The sequence below is a fragment of the Perna viridis genome, chromosome 13 (assembly GCF_037379345.1).
Source record: "Perna viridis isolate PV_CMFRI_1.1 ecotype Kerala chromosome 13, ASM3737934v1, whole genome shotgun sequence".
In the NCBI taxonomy this organism is placed as follows: domain Eukaryota; kingdom Metazoa; phylum Mollusca; class Bivalvia; order Mytilida; family Mytilidae; genus Perna; species Perna viridis.
Window position 1 is genome coordinate 9,398,244 of NC_142457.1, and position 27,219 is coordinate 9,425,462.

The 27,219-nt window shown below is 33.7% G+C and overlaps 1 protein-coding gene across 15 annotated transcripts in view; it reads right to left on the minus strand.

Annotated features, from left to right (window-relative positions):
• LOC148599485 (uncharacterized) overlaps positions 1-27,219 on the minus strand; it is a 139,115-nt gene that overhangs the window by 78,420 nt on the left and 33,476 nt on the right. For all 15 annotated transcript variants that reach the window (XM_088557599.1, XM_088557594.1, XM_088557598.1 and 12 more), the window contains exons 3-5: positions 20,960-21,245; positions 7,277-12,412; positions 4,573-5,033 (exon numbers count right to left, since the gene is read on the minus strand). In XM_088557599.1, coding sequence (XP_088413725.1) covers positions 4,573-5,033; positions 7,277-12,412; positions 20,960-21,245 — 5,883 coding nt within the window. The remainder of the gene's footprint in view (positions 1-4,572; positions 5,034-7,276; positions 12,413-20,959; positions 21,246-27,219) is intronic.

A 27,219-nucleotide genomic window follows, 5' to 3' on the forward strand; every position in this document is an offset into this window, starting at 1 on the left:
TAGAATCTCCCAAATAAAAAATGTAAGTTCTGTGAGAGGTTTTTGGCCAAAATGACTATATTACAGTGGAAAATACTAAAAAAAAAAAAATTTTTTACATATAAAATTTGCTTTTGTGCAAAAATCTCCAACATGAGACAGTGTCAATGGAGGAGAATCTCCCACATCAACTGTTACAAAGGTAAACAGGTATGCTATGGGGTTATAAAGATGGGTTTTCCATACTGTCCCTGTGTTATGTCCTACATTTGTAGTGGGTCGAGGATAGCTGTATTAGGCCGAGGCAATGTTCAGGCCTAATACATCTAATTGTAACCCAATAAGGCATATCTGAGGCATTTTTGCCCGTATAGATGTACATGTATGGGGTATAAATATTGGTACAAAATGTACTTGAAATACCCTAATATTCAATATAAATATCCAATTTCCAAACATTATATCTGGAAAAAATCTCTTGTGATAATCCACAGTAATAAACACCTGATAAATTTCAATTTAAACCCAATTTATTGTCCATTTTCAAATGGATGGGATAAAATTTTATCACTTAGTTCAAAGATTAAACTTGGAATAGTGAATATACCATAAGTCATAGTGCTCAAAGTTTGAAATTTGAATTAAAAAATTTATCAAGGAGCTGTGACAGTGACCTCTGTAAGAGAGGATATCTACCTACTCAGAGAATAACGCTGATAGTCAAAGTAAATAAGGCAATCATCCATGCATTTTAAAAGATGTATCAATGCATTTTAAAAAGGTGTAGATCCAAGCATTTAAAAAATGTATCCATGCATTATAAAAGATGTCAAGTTTTCAAGGAACACAGCCCTTATACACAGAAGAATGGTTAAAGATTATCTAATCTTACATCAAAGATTAACTGACAATTTTGACAATTCATCACAGGAACATTCAGTTTTGTACATTTCTTATTATCTAGGTTTCTGAATAATTCCTGAATGAACTCTCACAATATCAAGTACTATCCTTAATAAAAGATTTTGTAATTTTTCTTAGTTTCTACATTCAAGAAAACAACACATAGCATGCAACGTCAAATTTTCGATTGTTTTTTTGAACGCAATTTCAAATTTTCGATAGTTTTTTTGAATGCCTCTAAGCCAGCAGTATTTGGCTAATCGGGAAACATAATTGTGATCAGGTGATCTGCTTTTCCATAAAAGAGCGTCCTTAAGTTTAAAGGGTAAAAAAGCACAACTATACCAACTGTGTCGGAAAAAAATCCTAGCTTGTGCCATGAAAACGTATTTGTCTTATGAAAGGAATGGGTCCAGCCTAAGAAGACAGCCTTACTTAGTAAATTATAACAAAATAATTCATTGGAAAATACATTAAACTTAGTTCATATGAATATCTCACAAACGTATGTAGATTTTTCATTTTGATGCGACAATGACACAGAGACTACTTCAATTTGATCTGTAACTGAAAAGGCGTACTATACATTTTATAATAGAAAAAGATTATGCCTTAGTCAAGCTAGATTTGCATATCCAGCAAAATCTACTCAAACTATGCAGAAATACTGGATCTATCTTTTCAACACTTAGATTCACTAGACATCAGGATCTGTACAGATTCAACACCCCCCTTTTCATTTCTAGATCTGTTTCATAAGGATACGTGGAAAGTAAAAAGTTTTTCTTATATATACTCACCACTTAATTGTCTGTAGCGTTGCGTCAATGAATTCATGATAAAACGGTACTATTTTAACTCCGAATCTAAATCAAGTCTTTTAGTAACAAATACACACATCCAAACATACAAGAAATATTATAAGAAATCATATATACATATATGCCCATTCAAAGTAAATGTAGAAACTGGAACAGTACTTTGTAAGAGACATTCTTGTGAATAACATTGGAATCCATAGCCTTGACAGTTCGTGGAAAAAAATAATACAAAATATTGCCTACATAAAAAAAATCAATTAAAAAATACTTCACTTTTATCTTCCACTGGGAGAATATTCAAGGTCTTAGACTGTCAACAAGAAAACACTGAAATTCACTTTTAAATTCTACACAAAAACAATCTACAACACTCCAAAAAGAAAAATTGCTGCCATGAAATTAAAAGTTGAATCAAGCCAAAATTTAACACAAAAATTCACTTAACTTCTTGACAAATAGTGATCTAAGTAAACACTCTCTTGTACTTCCAAACAATACAAAATGTCTACAGATTTTTCAATTTTCAAATATGAACAGAATTGTTTTGTAAACATTCATTTAATAGCGTCATACAAAACCACTATTAATCCTACATTCAGAAAATATAAAATCCTAGCGTGGTAGAATAAATCAAGTTAGAAAATCTATCCTTAAACTATACATCGTGTATATCTATATTAAACTGTGGAAACTTATGCTACAACCTCTGACCCCTGTTGCGCCCTTTTATTGAGAAATTGAATTTTGAAAAGTCGTAGATTTAAATAACCACATTTACTTTACGTGTGGAAACAGTCCCCTTAGGCCATATCTTACTATGTAAAACTTGCAATTGAGTTTTATTGTAGGTAAGATATATCTTTACTACATCTTGGTAATTACGCGGTAGAGATCCTAGGCATTGTTCTGCGACATTTTAACAATGTTTGGACAACAATTATATCACATTTAAATTTCTATTGTGTGGGCGGACTTTAAGAAATAATGGGACCTAGGAAATTGAACTATATAAATGATACTTATGTTGATGACCACCAAATTAAATTTCATAATATTAAGTATAAATGATAGTCGTCATTAAATTAGATATTGACTAAGTATATGACCATGTAATTGTACTATGATAATGTACAAAGAAACCAACTTTAAATGAACATTGAATAATATGAATACCTGTCTAAACCAAATCCTGGATAATCTGAAAACCTGTCTGAACTGAACTGAACTCTGAATAATCTGAACACCTGTCTAAACCAAACCCTGAGTAATATGAATACCTGTCTAAACCAAACTCTAAATAATCTGAAAAACTGTCTAAACCAGACATTTTTTGAAGTCACTAAATGTCAGTTTAAATGTATTTTGAACCTACATAAACCAAAAAATGAAATAAAGTGCCAAGTACATGTTCTCTCAAAGTCCCACTGTTACATTACATCAGTGCACAATATTTCAGAAACAGAAGTCAAAGAAAAGAAAATGCAATCTATAAAGAATACAATGATATAGCAGTCCATCATTTTTATGAAGCAACAGGACTCAGTCTTCACTGTTAAGTTTTGATCCACTTTCTCACACCATACTTTGGACTGCACAATTTTTCGTATAAAGATATTACTGGCCTCTCAGTGGAATTTTTACAGGCCTACCAACATTTTTGCCCACCTTAAATAGTAGTTTTTTAAAAGGCATATTTAACAGACAGACAAATGCGATATGATATGGACAAATACATTATACTTGCCCATGAGAAAAAAGCCATGGAGTATACAGAGTAAGTTCATTGACCACTGAAACCATAATCTTAAAACAGGAAATACTGTGAGCATGCTCACAAAGAGAAAAGCGGTACCTCACACTCCAAATGAAGATAAAAGTGAAACCTTGAATCTCCCACTTGACACTAATTATATTTTTTCATGCACATCTACATATGATGCCAAATCTTCCTATCAAATTTCATCAAAAACCCTTGAGCAGTATAAGAGGAGTTGCGCATTACATGAAATGTGGACAGACAGATAGAGGGTAATTCTTCCATACCCTCCCAACATTGGTTTGTATGGGATATAATGATAAGCACTATTGTAGTCACATTCAACAAGTCTAGTAAGAAGATATAATAGTGTCATTATATATCAATAGTATGAAGTTTTATTACAATAGACATGACACCAATTTGTGTCTTTATGGGCTTAAGAAAGTTGTGTTCAGGCCATCTTTTCTTTGATGTTTCTTAATTAAATTCTAATAAAAGGTAAAAACACAGGTGTGAAAACTTTTAAAATGTCCAGGTGATGAAATAAAATGATAATTAGATATTTAAACATGATAATACTGAGATTTACATGTGTTTAACAGATAAGAAAGGTGGATGTCACCCTAAAAACTACTGTAGTGATTACATTAAACATGTCTACATCAGATTTGGATTTCATTTCTGAAATCAGCCAATGGTTTTGAAGGAAACGTTACCCCCTCACTACAAAGTGGTTATTTTTATAAAGAAAACAAGGTGACTACAGAACATCCAAATATTTAGGCCCCTTCAGCAATCCTTGGTTTGTACAAGGAAGAGTCCAACTGTAAAGAACCCCTATCAACAAAGGTCTTGACAAAAATGAATATAACTTATAAAAAAGAAAACAAGGTGACTGCATTATATCCAAAATATTTAAGACTCATTGGTAGTTCTTGTAATAAATCCAAGGAAGCCTCCTACTGTAAGGTAAAGAACCCTGCACCAAATACTGAAACTATTATAGAGTACTCCTGAATGTTAAGAAGCCTTGGACTCCCACACTGTTTTATCCCCCACTCCAAGATATGCCCACTATTTACAATATTACCTGCTGTCAAACAATCTTACCTTGACTTGTGTTGAGAGCTGATTTTCTCTTTGAACTCTTGTCTTTTCTCTTTCGCTTTTCAGGTTCTTTTACATCTTTTGCTACATCTGATGTCAATGCTGTTAACTTAGAACTTTCATCTTCCTGCACTGAAGTTTTAGTAACATCCCTAGGAGAAATGTCAAGGTCAAAAGAAGAGGTAAATGATGATGTTGATGACTGTGATAGTTTCCGCTTTTCTTTTTCAGCTGCATCGCATTTTTCTTTTGTCTCCTTGGCACTTGTTGCTAAGACAACACTCTTCTGCTCAGAAAGAAGTTCTCCATCATGTGTTGTCATTATTGTAATGTCCTCCATCTTGGTTTCTGCAGCTTTAGCCAATATAGTGCAAGGTTCAGAACTTTCTATCAACTTCTCTGTTGCCATGGCAACTGCTGTCACCTCTGATACAACTTTTTCTGGGGAAGACGTTTCCCTCTCCCTGTCAAGAAAGTTCCATTGCAACAACAATGAGTAACAATCAAACCACAGTCCCAAAAAGATAAAAAACCAATAAGTATCATTTCTACTGTATACCTGCAGATAAGGTACCGTAACACTACTGCTAACTGTAGAATGATTTGGATTAAAGAAAACAAAAAACATATGTTGAATTTCTTCCTACACTTCATCAATGCCAAAGAGAGAGAACAATGGATGTAATTATGTAAGGTTCACAAATATTATCTACAAAATTAGCACTAGATCTGACATTTCTATTTCATATTGACTTTGGTTTTTTTTTCTTTCACAATAAATTTGATATTTGGTTTAGACATCTGATTATTTAAGGGTTTAAAATCCATTTTTAATTCTTCCTTATGTTTGGTTTTTCATTTTTTGGCATTTACTTAAAAAATCACATTACAATTATAATATCTAAGAATATTCTTTACAAATACAAACTTTTGCTGTTTTCACACTGGTCAAATGACTAATTCAATGTAATCAAAATGTTGACATACCATAAAACCTGATATCAAGGAAAAGACTAACAGTAATAAAAAATATATAATGATATAAAAAATGGTAGAAAATGTAATGAACATCCACTCAAACGGGTGTACTTTCCTATGTTGAAGTAGGGGTATATACATGTATAGAAAAGTGCACAATAACTAAATAGTGACTATTTTTTTAGCATTGGTTTATCTTGTCATATTGATCCATTAATCAAATTTAAATATGGGTCAACTAGCTAGCATACATATACATAAAGGTTAAACACAAAAGGATCTTAGCTTAGATATGATGAATGACTCCAAGCAGAACATTAATTCCAAATGCTTAAAAAAAATGGACAACTCTTGTCTTTGCAAATATTAATACATGTTTATGGGATGGGTTTTGCATATGATTATCAATATTTCTTGATACATACTTTCTTCTGATTTTTTTCATGTACCCATGATCTTAAGATCTGTTGCTAAACTGTTTAATTCACATACATGTAATCAGAGTTATCTCTCTTTGAATATGTACTTAATACCATCTTGGTAGGTAACAGGTAGTTCATTACCATCAGGATATGCCAAAACACTTATAAAAGTAACATACTTAACACATTTTGTTTTTATAGAGTGTTAATTGAGGAAAAAATCATGTTCATGGCTGCTATAATTAGGCTCTTTGATGTACAAGGCTGACTTGTACTTTTGCATGGACACATTAGTTGTTCAATGGGAAATTAAAAAAGAGGATGGTAAAAACTTTTCAGCTTAACAGAAATTTTGAACTACAATAAGATTAGTTTAAAAGTTTAAAGTGTGGTCAAAATGACTGCATGCTTCTAAGGCCTTGGCTAAAACTTATAGCAATAAAAGAATAAAGAATGGCAGATCCAGATAAAAGAGGAAAGCTGTGTTAGCATTAGAAGGTAGTCGTGTAGCCAACTTCTAGATGAGCTTGAATGTGGCTAATTAAATTTTGAGGATAGCCTATTCAAATACATTGGACATTAGCCACATTTGTCTATGCCTTTATTTCATTAACAGTGTGGCTAATGCAAATTTTCTAACACCACTAACACAGGAAGGAGGTTGGGTGGGGGTGTGCTTGTCAAACTGACTAACCTAACAGGGGCCCATTGCAGTAATTTTCAATTTAATCAAACAAAATTTGAAGTGTAAAGATGGGTTGAGGGGTGGAGGACAGACCCACCTATGGTAAGTTTGATGACATTAAGGATTTGTTACAGAAGTTTTAAATGCAATAGTGTCAACCAAGCATTCAAGGCCAACTAAAATAATAATTGTGGTTATTAGGCCATCTATTATGTCTTGGAAAGATTCTTTATTACCAAATTTAATAATATAAAATTACAACAATGGGCCTCATTTTTTTAAATACGAACAATGTAAAAAGCCTCATAATAATTTTGTCTCAGGGCAATATCATTGTTATATTCTTCCATAAAAAATTGAGATAGAAAATTTAACTAAATGGCCTTATTCTGTCTACAATACAATATTGTATTATGGCATGCATGTGTTTCCATAAAAACACTCTTCAAGTTTCTATGTTATAATATTAAGATTCTTAAACTGCCAATATACAAACAATGCAATTTTTTTTAAGGGTAGAAACAGAGTTTTTTTTCTTTTTTTCTCAGCAATATGCAGTGGTAAAAAATGGCATCCCTGAAAGCAAGGTACAACTTGATTTTAAACTAAGTACATTACTTACTTTTGATGTTTGTCAGCATCTGACTTACTCCTCTGTAGAACTTTTTTCCGAAGTGACCGTTTTGTTTTATGATGGTCAGCCTGTAAAGCCTGAGCAACAGGACTAGGTTGCTGATGCTTTTCCAAGTTACAGACTTCAATATCTGATAAATAGTCCACATTTTCCATCAAAATGTCATCAAGGTCTGGTGTATCTGCCAAAATTCCAACAGATTTAATCCGAGGAGACATTTTTGGACTTCTTGGACTTGCTGTAATATCCTTATCAGTCAGTGACTTACTCCTTGATACAGGTTTAGATTGTTTTGGACTAGATGTTGCTTCACTTATTTTGATATTTGAATTTTTAGATTGATCAGATTCTGTTGAAAATTTTATTGTGGGTGTTGAAACAGGTGATACTGAAGTATTTACTGCAATACTTGTCAATGGCATGCTTGACTGAACAGTTGTAGATGCTGTACATGCTAAACACTCTGATGATAGGGTACTCTCTGATTTTTCTGCACATGTGGGTATCACAGCCGAGGAACTGAACTTTTCCGAAGCAGCAGATGTTGAAGAAGAAACTTTAACTTTTTCATTGTAAAGAGAGGGTTTAGTTTCAGTAGCCAATGACTGTGGAGCTTTACTTGTCGAGGTATTTTTTGACACAGATGACGTTGTAACATTTGTTGTAACAAGAGTTGTTTTGGCTATTGCACTTTCTGTCTTCACTTTTTCATCAACTCCATCTACTTTACTTGTACTAGTTTCCATTGCAGGAACTTTGGGAGTCTCTAAAGACGATGGTTGAGTTGATGAGGAGCTCAATGATGAGATTTTAACAGCAGATACAGTATTTGTAGTACTTGTAACATTTGACATGCTTGCAGAAGAACTAAGTTGTGATTCAGAGGTATTAGAACTAGTCCTCACACTAACAGGTCTAGCCACACTAGTAACTGGTTTCACCTTGTCGGATGAGGCACCAATTTGCATTTTTGAGGTCAGGGAGGAACTGGAAGAGCTTCCAGTCACTATCTGAGGACTAGGTACTGATTTACTTGCAATTTTATCAGATGAGGCACCAGTTTGCATAACAGAGGTCACTGAGGAACTTGAAGAGCTTTCTGTCACAACCGCCAAGTTAGGTTTAGAACTACTTGTAATTTTGTTAGATGAGGCACTGGTTTGCATTTTCATTGCCATAGATGGGATTTCTGTTTTTTGTATAGAAATTTGAGTTCTCGCTTTAGGTATATTTTCAAGTTCTTTTTGCTTGACAGACACAGTTGATCCAGTTTTTACAGAAATAGGTTGACTTGTTGAAGAAGTAAATTTTACCGAATGGGTAGATGATACAGATGTGGAAGTTGGGGACTTTGGAACACTAAATAATGAAGTAGTTTTTGTTGTTACCACTTCAGAACTAGTCACAATCATCAAAGATGAACTTGATGTAGCTTTTGTTGTGGTTGACTTTGGACCAGTTATTTGAGTTGAGGTTTTAGCTGCACTAACTACATTGCCTTTGGTTTTGGGGACAGAATTAGAAGTTAAGCTTGAAACTTTAAGCTCAGTCTTTGGAACAGAACAAGATTTTGAAACTATTGTATCAGCAATTTTTTCCTTATTTAAAGTTTTTGATACTGCAATTTTAGAAACCTCCTTTTCATGGCTGCCTGAGTCTTTCATTTCAGGTGAATTTGGAGAGATTGGAGGTTGAGATACATTTACTGTTTTTAGTTCAATTTTCCCGTCCTGTTTTGTTGAATGAACTTTTGAACTTTTTATTCCTGAAACAGAACTGTCTTTTGAAACTAACACACTAGGTTTATTGTTAACTTTTCCACTTTCCCATCGTTCTGATTTTGAACTAAGCTTAACTGTACCTTTTGGTGTACTGACAGTACTACTACTTTTGTTAGCACTAGTACCTTGTTTGGACAGAATACTGTTGTTCTGAGTTTCTGTATGGCTATCTTTGTCTGTTGCTTCACCTTTATCACTACCCTTGTTTATAGGGACATGTCCAGATCTTTGGTAACGCTTACGCATATGCTTTGGTGATGGTATAAGAGTTTTAGACTCTTTTGGGGCCTCTATTGTAGAGGTACTTGCTGATTTTGGTTTCTTTCCAGATTTTGAATCTTTTGAACTTTCTTTTCTGTCCATTTGAAATGAAACAAAATCTCCTTCCCTTTTTAATATGCTTGCTTCATCTGCAAAAGCTTTTTTCACATCACTTTCTGAAATGACTTGTCTTTTATGACGTTCTGTTTTTGGTGATCTAACATCTTTCTTTGCACTAACTGATGATAAGTTAGATGCCAAAATTTCTTTGCCCTTAGAAGAAAATTCTATACTAGATTTTGGTCGTGCAGGCTCTGGAGATTCACCTAATGCAGTGGGTATTGAAGGTAATTTACGCCTACTTTTGTGTGGTTTTTCAAGCATGCTGTCATCGTCTGCTTTCACTATAGGCTTTTGATCAGAGTCATGTGACTTTTCTGTTTCTCCAAAAAGAAATTTTTGCCTCATTTTTTCCATTGAAAACATATAGCCACCCTTTTTATCTCCTTGCTCTTGTTCTTCTTGATTTGACCTTTTATTATCTTGGTCATCTGAATGTTTTTTAGAATCATGTTTAATCATTGATGACAAAGTTTCTCTTGTTCTTGCATTTATTTGATCAATATTTTCATCTTCTTCATCTCCAGTTGACAGTTTATGATCTCTCTTAGACAATTTTTCATAATATTTTTCTCTTGGAGACTTTATTTCCTCGGGACTTGTTAACGATTTTTCCTTTTCATATTTTAATTTTCCCTTCAATTTTTGACTCTCTGTATCCCCTTGGATATTTTTTGAACGAGGGCTATCAACATCACCATGGAGACTTTTTGACCTTGTGACAGGTGTCACTTGTTTTTGAGGAGAATCTACTTTCATGCTTTGGGAACGAGACACCTTGGATTTTTCTTCGTCAAATTTCCGCGAAGAAATGAATAATGATGGAACAACATCACCCTTTTCTTTTTCATCAGTTTTCTCACCAAAACGATTCGCAATGTAAGCTAATTGCTTCTTTCGTTCCTCTTTGTATTTTGCAATTCGTTCCACTCGAGAAAGTTTCGAAAGTTCGGCAAAAGATATGGGAGTTGATGACTTTCTTTCAGCCTCACTTTCAGCCATGCTTATACTTGAAGCTGTAGAAGTTTCCTCCGATTCAGAGTCATCATCTCGAGACAAAATTGATGCAATGTCTGTTGTCTCTGCTTTTTTATATAGTCCTTGTAACTTTTTACGCTGTTGTGAAATTGTTGAATCAATGTCATCTTTCTTATCAGTAGATACAGTTGATCTTGAAGGAGTTTTAGTGGTGTCTGATTTATTTTGATTGTCAGGCACCTTAAAAGCGTGCCCAAAGACGGCAGACATTGGCCTGTCTACCTGTTTCTTTGGTTCAAGCTTATCAAAATCAGTTACAGATTTTGGCCTCTCATTCTTGGGTCGTAATATCACAGTTTGTTCAACCTGCTCACTTTGAACAACAGTTTTTTCTTTAATGGTACCAGACTGAGGCAAATGTGATCGTCCTCGAAAAAATGTGGAATCATGTCTTATTTCAGATTTATCATTAACTTCTTCAATTTTTTTTCTGGTAGATATTGAATCTTTACTTCTTGAAACATTTTTATCTTGAAGACTAGTTGAACTTCTTGGTTTAGTTTCCTCTCCTTCTTTTCTAACATGTAAGTTAACCTTTGTTTTTTCTTCTTTTGTGTCTTCTGTATTTTTTACATTATATCTATCTTTTTGAGATCTTAGCTTTTCATGTATAGCTTGAGGTGACTCAAAAGAACTAGCAGTTGATTTCTTTTGACTAGATTCTCCCTTTGGAACTTCTTTTGATGTATCAATAAAACCAGAGTCATCACTCATTTGCACTGACTCCTTTAAATGCTTAACGTGTGATCTAGATCTTGCATGAGCTTGTTTATCACCTACTCCTTTCAATGTTTCTGAAGTATCTTTGAGAGGTGTAAATTCTGTCCCAAAAATAAACGAAGACGGTCGTGATGAATCACTCAGGTCACATGACCCAGGTCGAGACAAATCAACAGAAGAGGTTTCACTACCATCATCTTTGCTAGAGTCTTTAGACAAATCCCTCCGTCTACGAACTTCATTGTATCGAGATCTCAAAACAGGACTATCTTTCTGACGGAGAATATTTTTCACAGCATCAGCTCTAGTACGCAAATCACTTATTTGAGACAGAATATTATGATCTTGGTCATGAGGAGCATGAGTGTCTTTTGTTTCTGTGTGAGCTCTACTTTCTATGTGATGATCATGCCTAGTTGGTCGTGGCACTTTAATATCAGATTCTGTTACCTCCCTTTGCTTTGTTAAATTTGACCTTTCGTGACCTTCACTAGAGGCATGTTTCTCCCATTCAGTTCTCTTTCGCCTCCATTCATCCAAAGGGCTGTTTGCAGAAATTTCTGAAGAAAAGGGGCTATCAAAAGTTCTATCATTCTGTCCTTCAGTGTCCTTAATCCTCCCTGTAATTGTATTTTCTAAAGACGTGTGTTTATTTCTATCTGAGTGAGTTAAATCTTCTAATGCCTTACGGTGGCGCCACCTAGGAATGTTGTAAGAATTTTCGTCCAATGACTTACTAACGGAAGTAGAGACAGATTGAGAAGTTTCAAAGAAAGGTTGATCTAGGTCAGTTTTGTCCTTACGAATTCTTTCTCTAATTAATGCTAACTTTTCTTTCGGTGTCAATTCAGACTTTTTAGTACTTATAGGCTCCTCAGCTTTAAAGTTTTTGTCTTGCAAATTTTCCCGGTCCTTTTTTTGTCTTTCTCGATATCGGCTATAATAACTTGGGTACAGTGAGGGTTCTTCCAGATCACTGGAGACATGCTCCTCTCTCTGGTCAGAGTGGGTGCTTCTAAGTCTGTATGGACGATGTATTTCTTGATTGTCACTAGAACTATCACTATATTTCCTGTACTTTTCATTATAGGTGTCACGCCAACTTGACCGTGATGGAGTGCTATTTATATCTGTCACAAAGTCTTCTAATTTAGAAGGTGTATAAATCATTTGGTGTTCTGGTCTGTATGTTGAATCCCCATACCTTAAAAATAAAATAGCAACACTCAATTAATCTATTTGTCATTCAGTAACCATAGTTACAATTACAGATACATCTAAAATAATTTTTAAAAAATACCAATGTACAAAACTTCAAATATTTTTCTGTATCATAACAACACTAATAGATGTATAACTTAACAACAAATGAGGACTGTTTAAAATTCTATTTGCAATGCAAATTGTACTATCCCTTCACCCTGTAAAAGTTGACACTGTGACCTTGACCTATGATCTTGAAGATCAATTGAGTTCCTCAAGTCTATTAGTACCTGGTACTTATATACTAAGTTCCCGAGATTTACCAAATTTGATCAAAAATTGATGTCAGTTTCTTGTTGAGTGATCACAAAGAGTAATCATGGACAGACAGACAAATGTATCACTATTGCAACAAATTTCAACAAATACAGCTTTATCCATCTTTTTTGAAACATGTTTGTTGCTTATACTGTTGTTGATGTTAATAATATAGTTATTAAATGGGTTGGATGCAACAGACCAGAATATTTGTCCTGAGGTACTGAGAATGATCAAGTGTTCTATTGGTCTCTGGCAATAGAACACTTGATCATTCTCAGTACCAAAGGACAAATGTTCTGGTCTATTGCATCCAACCCAATTAATAAATGTTTTATTACCTAATTTGTCTATGAGATATAATACAGAATGGAAATGGGGAATATGTCAAAGAGACAACCATTCGACCAGGAATAGGAAATTGACCTCTCCATGTTTATGAATTGGCAGACGAGAGTCACATCTACGTTTTTACACACAAGTTTTTTGCGTGTAAATTTCAATTCAATGAAGTACTTAAAAAAAGTTCAACCAATCAAAAGACTTAGATAAAGGTCATTATGGGGTCAGTGCAATAGACTTCTGAAGGAGACTATTGCACCGTGCAATAGTACATCGACAGTGCAATAGATCGCCCTGTCCTGAATAAATTTTGAAAATAGAGAAAAATAAGTGTATATTTAATAAACAAGATAAAACCTTATAATTAGGTAATAACAACAATTATACTGCAACCATTCCATTTGAGCAGTCAGAATGAATTGACCGAAAACACATTGACCGCATATTCTCAAGTGATATATAGTCACTAACTGGATATAACTTTCTGTTGTAATGTCACCAACATTGATTGTTTTTAAGTTGCGAGGATGTTCCCTATTTGAATTGAAAAATGTTGTTGCTAAAAACATTGTTTTTCCTCCACATATCTGCTGCTGTATAAAAACATTAGAAGTGCACTGACTTGACAAAAACTTTGATTCGGCACAAACCGATGAAAATGCTTGGCACAGCATCGTATATTCGTGTAGTTCTAAGCCTCATCCATCTATTGGATTTATGGCAAGTCAGTGCACTGCTGTTGTCTATATAAATGTCCATGCACGTTGAAGGCCCTTATTTGAATAAAAACAATTCTTTTTCTTCTAATGCCCATCAGGTGATTGACCAGGGAAAGTAACAAATGCACATTTCATTCCGAGTACATGAAACATAATAAATTACATCAATTCACAGCAATGCAGAATAGCAAAAACAACCACATTTCTATGCAAATGAAAATTTTTTATACAGCAACTATTGTCACATAGAACGATCAGTATACATAGTCAGGTTAGAATGTACATGTATTACAAATGCACTATTCGCTTTATACATTCTTGAGGTTGACTCCTTTTGAACTAATTATCCTACTTCCCTTTAACTGTAATTTTCACCTGATTATTCATACACAATTATTAATGATCACACCTGTAATCTAACAGGGTACATTTTTATATGCATGTGTGGTCATAAATATTATATCTCTATAATAAATGTTAAATGTCATTCCTTATCAATAAAATCTGACATGTGTATTCCAGGTCAATTAATTAGTATTGTCTTTCATGATTGTGTGTCCATGTTAATTAATCAAGGAGCACAATCAGGTTAATTGATGTGATCTAATGGGGCACAGTCAGAAGTTTATTACAAATTAACCATATGCTAAAGATATGCTATATTTGTTTTAAAATGAATGTATTTAAAAGTAAGTCAACCTTTTTCAAAGATCCTATTTTCTATCCCATCTTGCTTTGTCACAATAATTTTTTTCAGAAGTATGCACAACTTCATATTATTTCTTAACTCCAAACAAAGTTTCATGAAATTTGGGACAGTAGTATCAGAGGAGTTGTGCTAACAAAAGAGTAATGGACAGACAGACAGACAGATTGACAGACAGGGCAAAAACAATATGTGTTCTGACTAAAGTTGGGGGAATACAAGTCAACATAAGTACATACCAGGCCACCCATATTATTTTTTGAACCTCCAACAGTTATTTTGTTAGGTAAACCAGACGCAAACTAAGGCTAAAAAATCTTAAACCTTGACAAAAATTAGGCAATTTAAACTCTGAATAGCAAATAAACATTACAAGGGAAAACACATGTAGATCTAATTATCACAACTCCCTAACTTGATCTTCAACCTGCAATCATAAACTTTCTCAAGGTTATATAAAAATGATTCATAATCCAAATATATCATTTTATTTATCACTAACTCATCAAACAAATATTTATTCTAACAAGTCAGCCTTACTTATCATCACTGGAAACAGGACAAACACAACAGTCTTAATGAAATCAGATTTTTCTGGGGATCACGTGATGTTGGTCTATTAGTAGCTTTCTCTTTGTGAGATTTAGACAGAAATGAGGAAATGAAATGAGAGCCTGGACTCCACACCCCCCCAAAAAAAAATAAAAAAAAAAATCTAACTTTAAAATTTAATTAAGTGGATTTATAAATCTGCCCTTCGAGTGTTGATTCAATCTATGTTCCAGTCATACCAAAGATTTCAAATGAGCAGACATGCTGCGGTGCTCTAGAATTAGAAATTGTCTACCTCGCTTCCACAGAAAATTTGGCTCATTCCTAATCAGAAATCAACCTGCAGAAACAAATTTAACTTATATGTACCTGGACTAAGTTTTACTTGTCATGGGGTTATGGAAAATGGAAAGCCTACAGCCCTGAGGTAGACTGGTGGATTTGTGAACAGCTTCTCAACTACTCCTGAAGTTAATAAAACTCTTCTATCAATTAATAGCAATGTAAACAAATTAAAATAAGACAAGTGTTTAGGTTAGCCAGGAATAGTTTGTTTACAGATACAAGAGAGATTTGATTTCAAGTAAAACTAATTTCAAGCAAAAAACTATGAGTGATAGCTCACTAGCGATTCCCCTGCTTCCAATCACAAAATAAGGAAAAGAAAGTCCTCGTTAAGCAGGAAATTATAGTCAAATTTGTCCTAATATTGATCCCACCATATGGAATACCTATATGATATATGTGTCCAAATTTCAAGCCGCTGTGAGGAGGAGTTATTGAGAAAACTGTGCTCCTTCGGGGCAATGGTATAACTCTTGCAAACATACATTCTGTATGCATGTAATGAGTATATATACTTCTTATTGCTTATTCAACCTGCAGAAAGAAGAGTTATTTAAACTCCAACAAATTTCACCACTTGTCTATTTTTTTAGAAGAAAATTAACTGAAACAAGATAATGTTGAACTTTTAAAATTAGATATAACCATATGTATAAAGCATTTTTAATTTCAGAAGATTTGCCTTCAAACTGTGTGATCCTGTTCTTTGTAGAACCTTTATAAATAATAGAAGCAGTAGTGTGTTTTTATCTTCAAAAATGTATGTTTCCCTCCCCTGTCCAGACCTGGCGAAATTATTTTTCAAACTGTCGGACACTTCGTCCGTCAGCCTAACAAAATCTGCTGGACCGAACAATTATTTGCTGGACCGAAAAAAATCCAATTTAAATTTGCCTCGATTCGAATGCCATCTTTAAATCGGAAGTTACGGTTGAGGCGTGTCTAATTAAGAAAAACGTGCTGGACATCTGGTGCGGAAATCACACCAATTTTACCTGACCAGTTGCTAAAAGTAACAGTCATGTCCGACGAATTTCGCAATGACTGCCCGCCCCAGGTTAAAAGGGTATAACTCCTAAAATATTCAGTGGATCATAAATTTAAAAAAGTCAGGGGTTTCATTATTATTTAGCAATGCAGGTACCTTTGGTTTTGTGGGAGGTACTTTTCATCATTTTGTTTAATAAAACTGTATGAAATTTTTAAATTCTGGAGGTAACCTTTCAGTAGTTTAGATGGGTAAAAGTTAACCTGGTACAGCCTCTTAATGAAAGGCCTAAGAAGTATGCACAACTCCATATTTAAGAAATAATTCATGGATGTTGCTTGGTGTTAAATAATCAACTATAGATGCCGTACCCATGTTAAAATGAGTACAAATCTACCCCGGAAGGAATTATATCTTTTCTAATATGACAAATATGGTAATTTTTGTGACAAAAATTTCCCTAGGCATAGCCAAAATAACAGCTGTTCCATTTAACCTCCCCCGTATGGAAGTTGGATTAAATTTGTACATTTATGTCATGTTAAATGTGTGTATTTATATAATTGATTTCAATTAGATAACCTCTCGGCCGTTAAATCATTGCGTAAATGTTTTTAAATGAATGTTTTGTCTCGAAGCGACAGGAAAAGAAAAGAGACAGTGAGCAGGTGCTAAAGGCGGGATTGAACCGACATATACTGTTTGCCAATATGAAGACATTTCTTAACTCTCAACAAAGTTTCATGAAATTTGGTACAGTAGTATCAGAGGAATTGTGCTAACAAAAGAGTAATGGACAGACAGACAGATTGAAAGACAGGGAAAAACCAATATGTGTCCTGACTAATGTTGGGGGAATACAAGTCCACAATTTGTTTGGAATGACCTGATGAACGATATTCCAGTCTGTAAATATAAGGTATGGTGCTTACTAAGTTGTCCAGTTGTTAGATCAATCTTACATGAAGTGGAAAGGTTAAAATCAATGATGAAAGGTGTAGGTGCATTAAGCTATGAATATTGCCAAAAAAATATCAACTTTGCTGTAATAACATGAATGTTGTTTACAACATAGTAAAATATATAAATATAAGGTAAATGATTATTTGTGTCATTAGTTCATTTTAATGACATCAATAGTGCCACAATTTTAAGTCATTTAGCAAAAACTGCTAAACATTGTAAATTTTGTAGTTTTTTTTTCGGACATATTTACATCCAGAAAACTATGTCCACACCCAAGAAACAACTTTATATTTTTACATATGATAAACTATGTAATAATGAATGTAGTGACCAAAATGTACAAAATTTGACAGAATATCTGAATATTGGAAAACTTCAAGCAAATTTTCTGTCTTTTCAATGCAAGAATTATATGAAGTCTTTATGCCTTCTTATTTATGATGGATTCATGTCTCCAAATTCACTATTAAATAAATTAACACTTTATGATTAATTTTCTGTTGAATTTTTTTGCCAAAAAAAGACCTTTAATCGCTCCTTCTCCTTAGGCCATGGTTTTAATCAAACTCGATATCAGATTGAGAAATCTGCAAATCTACAAATTTGGTCAAAACTTGATTTTGTGACTTTATATATATAATATGTCACTGCTGTAGCACTTTAAATACTATATTATAGGCCAGAACAACAAACAGTACCTTCACTTTTACCATTTTTTGTAAATATATATGTTTTAAAGTTATTTTAACTGTTTAAAAATGGGCCTGTTAAGTCTTCCAGAATTTCTCTGGCATTTTGAAGCTGATCTGGCATCATTTTTCTTAGATCTTCCATTTTTTCTCAGATCTTTCAAAATTCGGTTTAATTTCCTTCATCTGCTGTTTGAAACTTGACAGCATATGCTATAATTGAAAATATTTTTGATTCCCCTCAATCAACCCGATATCACAGAGTAAGGTAGACCCTCTATCAACCCTACATCACAGAGTAAGTTAGGCCCTCTATCAACCCTACATCACAGAATAAGGTAGGCCCTCTATCAACCCTACATCACAGAGTAAGTTAGGCCCTCTAACAACCCTACATCACAGAATAAGATAGGTAAGGGACTTCAAGTTTATTTTTATCAAATGTACAAGCGGGGAAATTAAGTACAAGAAAAAAATTATAAAAAATGGAAAGGCAATAAAAACTTTTGGGTAAGGATCATGTTCAGTGGGTAGATAATAAAAAAGAGGAGCCATTTAACAGTCCAATAAACACTTACAAGAATTAAATTCCAAGTTCATTCATTATTGCCTTAGTGTTTTTAGAATCATGTATGTAAATTTCATTAAGAATCTAGGTTGAAGAGATGTTTGACCTCATCAGTTCTTTTACTGCCAGTTACAAAAGATTCTGTCAATATGCCATGAGGTAATATGCAAGTGTTGAAATTCTAAAGGAGAAGTGTTTATGAAAAAAAACTCTGGTTAATAGCAGTCTGGAAGTTTATAGTTCAGAACTTCTCTTTAAATTATGCAGGATTTATAGCTGTGCAACATGTGAAGTTACAGCTGCAAACAAAGCTACTTAATAATCGAGAATAGATCAACTAATTAATTATAGATCTTTAAATTGTTTTACGAACTTTTTGCAACAAACTGCACCAAGATGCATTCCAAACAAATTGCAATGGTAGTAAATTTACAACTACAGGAATTGATGGCTCCTGAGTGCACTCGGTAGAAATTTAGTAGCAGTCTTTGTAAGAATCATGCAAATTCTGTAAGATGTGACACACCCCCAAAAAGGCTACACATTTTTATTTTTGTTATTGAGTTGTTTGATGGTTCTATATAATGAAATATATAATATTTCATTCCAATCTGTCTGCTCTAAGGAGAAAATCCAACAGAATCTACTGTATTTTAGTGTTATTTATAGAGTTATCTCCCTTAATTTTGAATTCTGCAGTACATTCTAAACAACTTTCATCTCCTACGAGCATGGGTTATGTTAATTTCTGTTTATTATAACAATTTAAACAAAATACCAAAAATAAAAATATGTAGGCTTTTTACCCATTAATCACATTTTGCATGATTCTTAGCTGGAGTGCTACTTAAAACCAAACAAGAGGTTGCACACTACCTCTTCCTAAGAATATCCCCACTCAACCTGGGAAAAGGAGACTGAGGTGACTGGTAAACAAGAAGTAGATGAACAACGAACCAGAAAAGGGGAGACACAATACAAGTCATCATGAGTGGGCAATATGCTAAATATCTAAGCATTCCCTTCAGTAGAAGCCGAGAAATCTGTTATGAAAATTTCTATTATGCAGCACCCATATAACTACAAATATGATCAGTAAATAAAAAGTAGATAAGCCACCAACCTGAAAAGGGGAGACACAGTACCATTAAGTAATTATGAGGATACTCAAGCATTCCCTCCAGTTTGAGCTGAGAAATCTGTTACAAAAAAGTATTAAGACAAATACACAGACTGATGGACAGACAGATGGACATGATTGCAACTTAAGAGTGAGGATATAACATAGGGTATGAAAAACAAAGTTGAAGACCTAAAGTAAACCAGAATTGTACAGCAGGGTGAAATATAGTTCCAGAAGAACTGTTGTCAAAAATTTACAGCAGCTCAGAACATGTACATCAAATACTATTTGTACAGGAAAATGTAAAAAAAATCAACAGCTTATTCCAGCATTCTTGGCAAAGATAGGCAATAAAATATGATTAGAAAAGAAAGATAGCAGACACATATAGGAATTCTTATGTAAGAACCATACCCAAGGTTATTCATATCAATAGTTTTCTCATGATTAACAACAGTTGTTGATTGATGAAGTATTTTTGCTTTCTAAAATTGTATGTTTTCTCCCACTCTTAAGCAAGTGATTTTATGGAATAGAGCCATGGAGTGGAGTTGTGGAGTGGCCTCATGGAATGGTATCTTGGAGAAATGATTTGGGATGTTCCTTTAATTGCACAAAATAAAATAACAAAACTAGACAGTGATTTAAAACAAACTTCCACCAATCATTTATGTAACAAAATTTTTCACGATCAAATCTTTAATTTCAGATTGAAACCTTACTTAAAAGTTGTTACTCCAAACCTCATTCCATGGCTCCACTCCATAAAATAAACTACATGCTGATTTTAAACTACATATTGGCTGGTGGTTTGTTTCAGTGGGATAACAGAAATACCCCATATTTTGATCGAGTGTTAAATGATCGGGTAAGAACATTTAATTAAGCCAGTGGGAGTGAATCCATTTATGGTTAAGTTGATCAGGCCATCTTGCATGTAAGACAGAAATACTCTTTGTCTTACAGAACATTTCAGATATAATAAGTGTCTCTCCTCTTATTTAGCATGTCCTGATACTTCTATGGAGAATGTGGAAACAACTTTGAAAATGAATTCTCACACTGTTCCATTATTTATTAGTAAATAATTTTCATATTTTGCACCGAAAATCTCGTCTGAATATAGCTGAAATATTGCTGCTCGGACGTTAAACCCCAACAAACAAAACAAACAAACACTGAAAATAATAAAACTAGCTATATACAGCCAATCTATTGTTAGAACAACATACCTGTCATAGCCTAAATCGGTGTTGGAGACCCTAATATTTTCATCTGTGCCAAAACTTCTTCCATCATAGGATGAACCAGGACCAGTTTTGATGTCATAACTGGTTCCCATGTAACCATCAGCTGATGAGCCATATCTCTTGCTGTCTCCTAACCCATGTGACCTTGTCCCGTAACCGAAAGAACCAGTAGAATCATAACTTTTTGGAGTGTCATAACTCTTGCTGCCGTATTTTGACATAACGTCATAGGACGGAAGTCCACTTCCATAAACACTTAAGCTGGGAACTGGAAGAGAAAGAAAATGAAATCAATGTTCTTGTGCACATTAAGGAAGGTGTGACATATTTAGGTAATTACTGCAATACTTTTTTGGTCTAAGAACATTTGATTGATTGATCAATTATGGTTTAACCTCCTATGGCAGAAGTTTTATGGTCTTAATCATGAACTTATGGATCATTTCTGTGTATCCATCACCACCATGAGAACCAATTTGTTTGTGTCATAGTTTTCCATTCCTCCTTCGTCTACCATGGACTTGACTTTTTATGAGCTTACTTGGCGGTTGTTTCTAGAAAAGCAGTGGACACTTACCCTAACGATGCACCTGATCCATGCTCTCAGTTTTTAGTGGAGTCCAAGTTGCTCATTAACTTTGGCTACTTTGCATGCATTATTTTTGCAGTTTTATGTTCTTTGTTGTGTTTGTCTGTTATCTCTTTCTGGTCTTTGTCACTGGATTGCATTCTTTTGATTTCTGCTAGAATCTTGATTCCCATGTTTACTCTTTCTCTAAACCAGACATTGTTATAAGTTTTTTTTCATGCATTTTTAACCAGTGTAAACTATACAACTGCTTAACTTTCTGACCAATCCAAGAAGGTTTCAGTCTAGACAGGTTTTACTGTAGTCAGATAATAAATCATACTTTGACTCACAATATGACAGTATATATCTACACAATGTTAATATTACTAATATGTTTAGATAGCATTACATAATATTATGTACTATAGTTGAGGGTGCTGTGGCTGACTGTAAAACACAGAATGGTGAAATTGAATGGAAATTCAATGGCTTGACCACATTGACATTAGGACTGCTTAAATGCTTAAATCATGCTTTCAGTTGAACAACCATTTTTTATCTTAATATTCAGCTTGAATGATATTTGATTTTCCAATGCTATTAGTAAAAATCAGTCTTATGTATTAGTGTTGGTTTCTCGTGGTTAAGTTTTGAAAAATGAAATATTATACGTAGACTTCACCTCCAAACAAAATTTGAAGTTCTTGAATGATACTGGAATTTTGATACAGCATATCTTGTCTAAATGTGATTTTTTGTAGTTTTGACTGTTGAACTGGCATACTTTACTAAAACTGTATATATGTTGGTAGTTCATAAAAGTTAAATGTTAACCATAAAAGGTTAAAATGTGTATTGGAAAGTCAATGCTTTTGTTGTACAAATCATTTCAAGCTTAAGTATGTATTGGTAAATAAAACAGTAGGAGAATTTACAATTTTTTTGAATTAGTAGAACCATGAAAAGTACTCTCAGAGGAATGGAGTTCAATTAATACAAATTATACAAATTAGTTAATAAGTATTGTATTAAATTATTTCGATTTTCTCAATATTTTGTAAATTTGCAAACTGTAAATTGTACATTTGTTTTCCACTTAAGGAGGTAGACCTAGGGTAAGGGACACAACTCTTAAAAATCATTGGAACATTTGTATTCAGCATTTTACATCAATGTTATGTAAGCATCAAAGAAACTTGGACTGATTTCATTCTGTGTGATATGAAAGCTTGATAGGCTTTGGTGAAATTGAATATGATACAAACATATCGCTGATTTCATGTGTTATGTCCATTACCCTAGGTTTACCTCCTTAAATCAACATAATCATTAACAGTAAGAACATCATGGACAAACTAATCAAGTGACAAACTAAGACTGATAATGTGGTCTGTAACTGTTTCTGAATAAGAATGTTTTTTTACAAGCATGAATCACCTCCTGTCTCATTTTTATAAAGACTGCTACTTAAGGCCAAATTAAAAAAAAAAAATAAAAGTCATGTTTCATGATACCAACAAAAAGAAAATAGGGTTGGTAGGTAGATCGGGAAAACAATTAGCTAGGTAAGGAAATTATTTCATTTTTCAAGAAAATTTTACAATAAGTCAATGGGGAAACAATCTAGACTTATAAAAACAGTGCTTGAGACAAAATGGCACTAAAATGTTTAGTGTAGGCACAAAAAATATGGTAGATAGGGTAGCAGGAAACAGATATTTTATTTTTTTTGCCTTAAGTACATTGGTTTAATACCAACAAGTCTTTCCAATTTCAAGTACTTGTCACTAATTGAGGTGATTAATTTCCCAATTCAAACAGAGGCCAAAGTTCATCTTATAACCACAAAGGACTTGAAGGGAAGTCTGAAGTGTGTTCTTTCTGTAAATACATGTCTGTGAATTATTAATTTCCTTACACAGCAATATAATACAAGATAAGAAGTCTGATCTTTAACATTTAAGTAGTAAAAAAACATAAGAACTAGAAAAGGTTAATTTGGTGATCACAAATGCCCCCATATTTAAGATTATCTATGGCCAAAACTAAAATCAATTTTGCTTCCCTTACCCTACCTACCCATCAAAATTGGCCCTATCTAAATATGATTTTGTCATTTTCTGACATGACTTTTTTTTATAATTTCCAAAGCAACATTTTTCACTTTTTGATCACGGATTTTACAGAATCATATGGACTTTGGGGGAAAAAAAAATTTTCCCTACCTACATACCCAAAGCCAGGAGGTAGGGTCAGGTAACATGAAACAAACATTATTTAAAGTGTGGACTAAGTGAGTTAACTGCAGAACAGTTGCTGGGCATGTGTGAGATATACTTCAGTGAGGTAGAGCTTTGGGTAGAACAAAAGAGGTATATATTAAGAATGCTCATGCATCAGCCAGCCCGCAGTTAACACAAGAGGGTCCATAAAAGAACCTTATACCATGTCCTCACCCAAAGCTTCAATTCCCAAGGGAGGTCACTCTCACTATCTTAGCTGGTTATAGTTTATTTTGGAACTTGTCTTGGGAATTTCTATAGATTTAATTCAAACCCCTTGAGAAATGTAGGCCTTAGAGTGCTTACAAGGTGAGACAGACAAATGTACACTGAGCATTCCAGCCCTGGCAACACAGTGTGGTGGGGAACAAAAATGAGCATAACTCCTGAAGAGTACATACAACATATTCTGTAATCTTAAGTAACCTGTATTGTTTAGTCTGAAGCAGTTTGAGAAAAGTTTTTAATTTGTGGTTGATGAATTCTTATATTATCATTTTCATAACCTAAGTATATAATTAGTTTAAGGGGAAATGGACAGAATGAGGTATTTAGGTTAAAATAAATGTATGCTTATATACATACTCTTATGACCCCAAAAAAACACCAAGTATTGAATTAAGTGTCAGTCAGCAAAACTCAGGCAGTAGGTGAAACAAGAACATTAGATAACCATACTCTTTGATAGGATAATTTAACTATCTACCATCAGAATCAAGGATTAAGATAAAATTGTCTGTACTGTTAAGAGTTATAATGTGGGTGGAATGCACCTCAAATGAACATTTCAGAGGAACATAACTCAATTTTTCATACATTCTAATGAAACAATTTCCAAACATATTCAGTAATAATGAGATGAAACTGTTGTTGTTTCAAATAGAAAAGAAATTCTTGGGTGAAAGTATAGTGTAAAATCAGTGGGGTTTCGAGATGCATGTTTCAGATATGTTAAATTCTCCCGTGATTCTTGCAAAGACTTGTACTTAAGGAGGTAGACCTAGGGTATGGGACTCAACTCTTAAAAATCACTGGAATGTTTGTATTAACCTTTTTACAACAATCTCAAGTAAGCATCAAAGTAACTTGGACTGATTTCATTCTGTTTCAAAGGAAAGCTTAAAAGGCTTTGGTGAAATTGAATATGATACAAACATATCACTGATTTAAAGAGTTATGTCCCTTAACCTAGGTTTACCTCCTTAAATGACAAATATTTAGCCACATGAAACATTTGAAATAGCCAATGATGCATGGGTATTGGGAGACATACACCTATAGGGCATGTAGAAATGGCAATTCTTCATGGGATTTTCAGAACATTTCCTTCATGTATGATCTGCTCAAAGCAAGACAGGCATGATGAAAAAATGACTCAGCTTCAGAAATGTCAAATTTCCAATGATTCAAGCAACTTCATAAGAAGTAGTTATCTCTCAAAGAACCTTGAGTTGTCTTGTGTAGGAGTGAAATGTAAAATATTAGATGTTTTCTTAACTTCAGACTGAAGAGTTATCATGGTAATGTACTGTCATAATATTAGTTGTGATATGGTAAAAGCAATGGAATTTCTTACATATGATAGAAAAATCAACATTAATTTTTTTGAAAATGATATAAATGCAATGCTGTATATACAGTGAAACCTGTCTAAATCAAATCCTGAACAATGTAAAAACTTGTCTAAACCAGACACTTTTAGAGTCTTTATTTTGATACTCACTACTGAGTACTTTAAAGGAACTCTGATTACACCTAGATATGCCAGCAGGCCTTTAGACGTAACTTGGTTAATCAAATACCTGTCTAAACCAAACAAATTTTAAGAAGATAGACCTAGTGTAAGGGACATAATTCTTGAAATCAGTGATATATTTGTATCATATACAATTTCACCAAAACCTATCAAGCTTTCATTTGAAACAGAATGAAATCAGTCCAAGTTACTTTGATGCTTGCATAAAATTGATTCCAATGATTTGTAAGAGTTATGTCCCTTACCCTAGGTCTACTACCTTAAAATTCAAAAAGGATTCTGTTAAGACAGGTCTCACTGTAATTTGTCTCTTATGTAAGTTTTAGTAGATGTCCTCATTAGAACTTAGTGGTAAAACCAAGGATAACAAAGGTTGGAATGAAAAGTTCAGGGACAAAAATGAAGAAAGCAAAACAACAGGAATAGCATGATATTGCATGAGTTATCATGCTAGGTATACCACCACTGGAGACACTCACTCGCTGCATCTTACGGATTTCATCAATCGAAGCTGAATGAAAAGTTGTGAGTGGTACACCTTCAAATTTTACATCAGCTTGTAATATGTCGACATTTTCTCGCTCACCTGATGACCACAAATTGCTACGGATAAACCTTTCCCATGAAAAAGTCACCAAATAAATTAGCTAGCTGTTTTTCTTTTTGACAAGACGGTAATATCACTTTATGATTGTTTCCCATTAGAATGTAGGTGATTCTATGAATTTGCTTTTGATCGGTTCCAGCTTCCAAAATTTTATTTGAGAAGTAATTTTTCTTACATTTGAGCAGTAGTTGGCTCGATATTTCCCATCGTTCTTGGTAAATCTCTTTGTGGATAGTCAAGTTAGTTTTCCGCATCACACATTCTGCTTTACGATGTTCTCGTTTTGCAACACACAATTGATCAGTGTACCATTCTGTGTTTGGTCTGATAATCTCAACTTCGGACTGCAGAAGAGCGTGTTTATCACTTTATTAGATAATTCGGAAATGTAGCCATTTACATGATCTTCAACGGATCCATCTAGATTTTGAAACACAGTAGACTTGTTTACATCTTGAATGAAATCAATTTTCGAAAAATTGCGGAATTTACGAAATTCAACTGTTTCTCTCTGTTTTGGAAGCTTTCTTAAACGAACCTTCGCTGAAACTGCCAGGTGGTTGCAAGTAAAATGTCCATTTTGATCAAAAAGATTAGGATCATGCATAGTTGGTTTTCCAGCCAAGACCGAATTGTTCTCCCTAGTAATCAATACGTTAAAAGTGTGACCATGTTGATGTGTAGGTCCTGTTACATGCTGAGTGTGACCCTGATCTTCCAGTGATAGTAGAAACTTTTTAGCATCACTGTCATTTGGGTCATCTAGATGAAAATTTAAGTCTCCTGTTATGATCAATTCATCCGGCATAATAGAAATTTGGTCTAAAAGGTCTGACCATTCATCGAAAAATACAGAGTTCCATAAGTTATTAGTCCTTGATGGAGGCAGACGGTAAATCACAAAAAGTCAAAATTTGTTACTTTCACCATCCACCAGTTGGGGGCTAAAATTTTGGTAAGACAATATTCACTTTTATTCCAAAAAAGTGATACAGTGCAAAGATCCACTAAACAGGAAATTGTTAT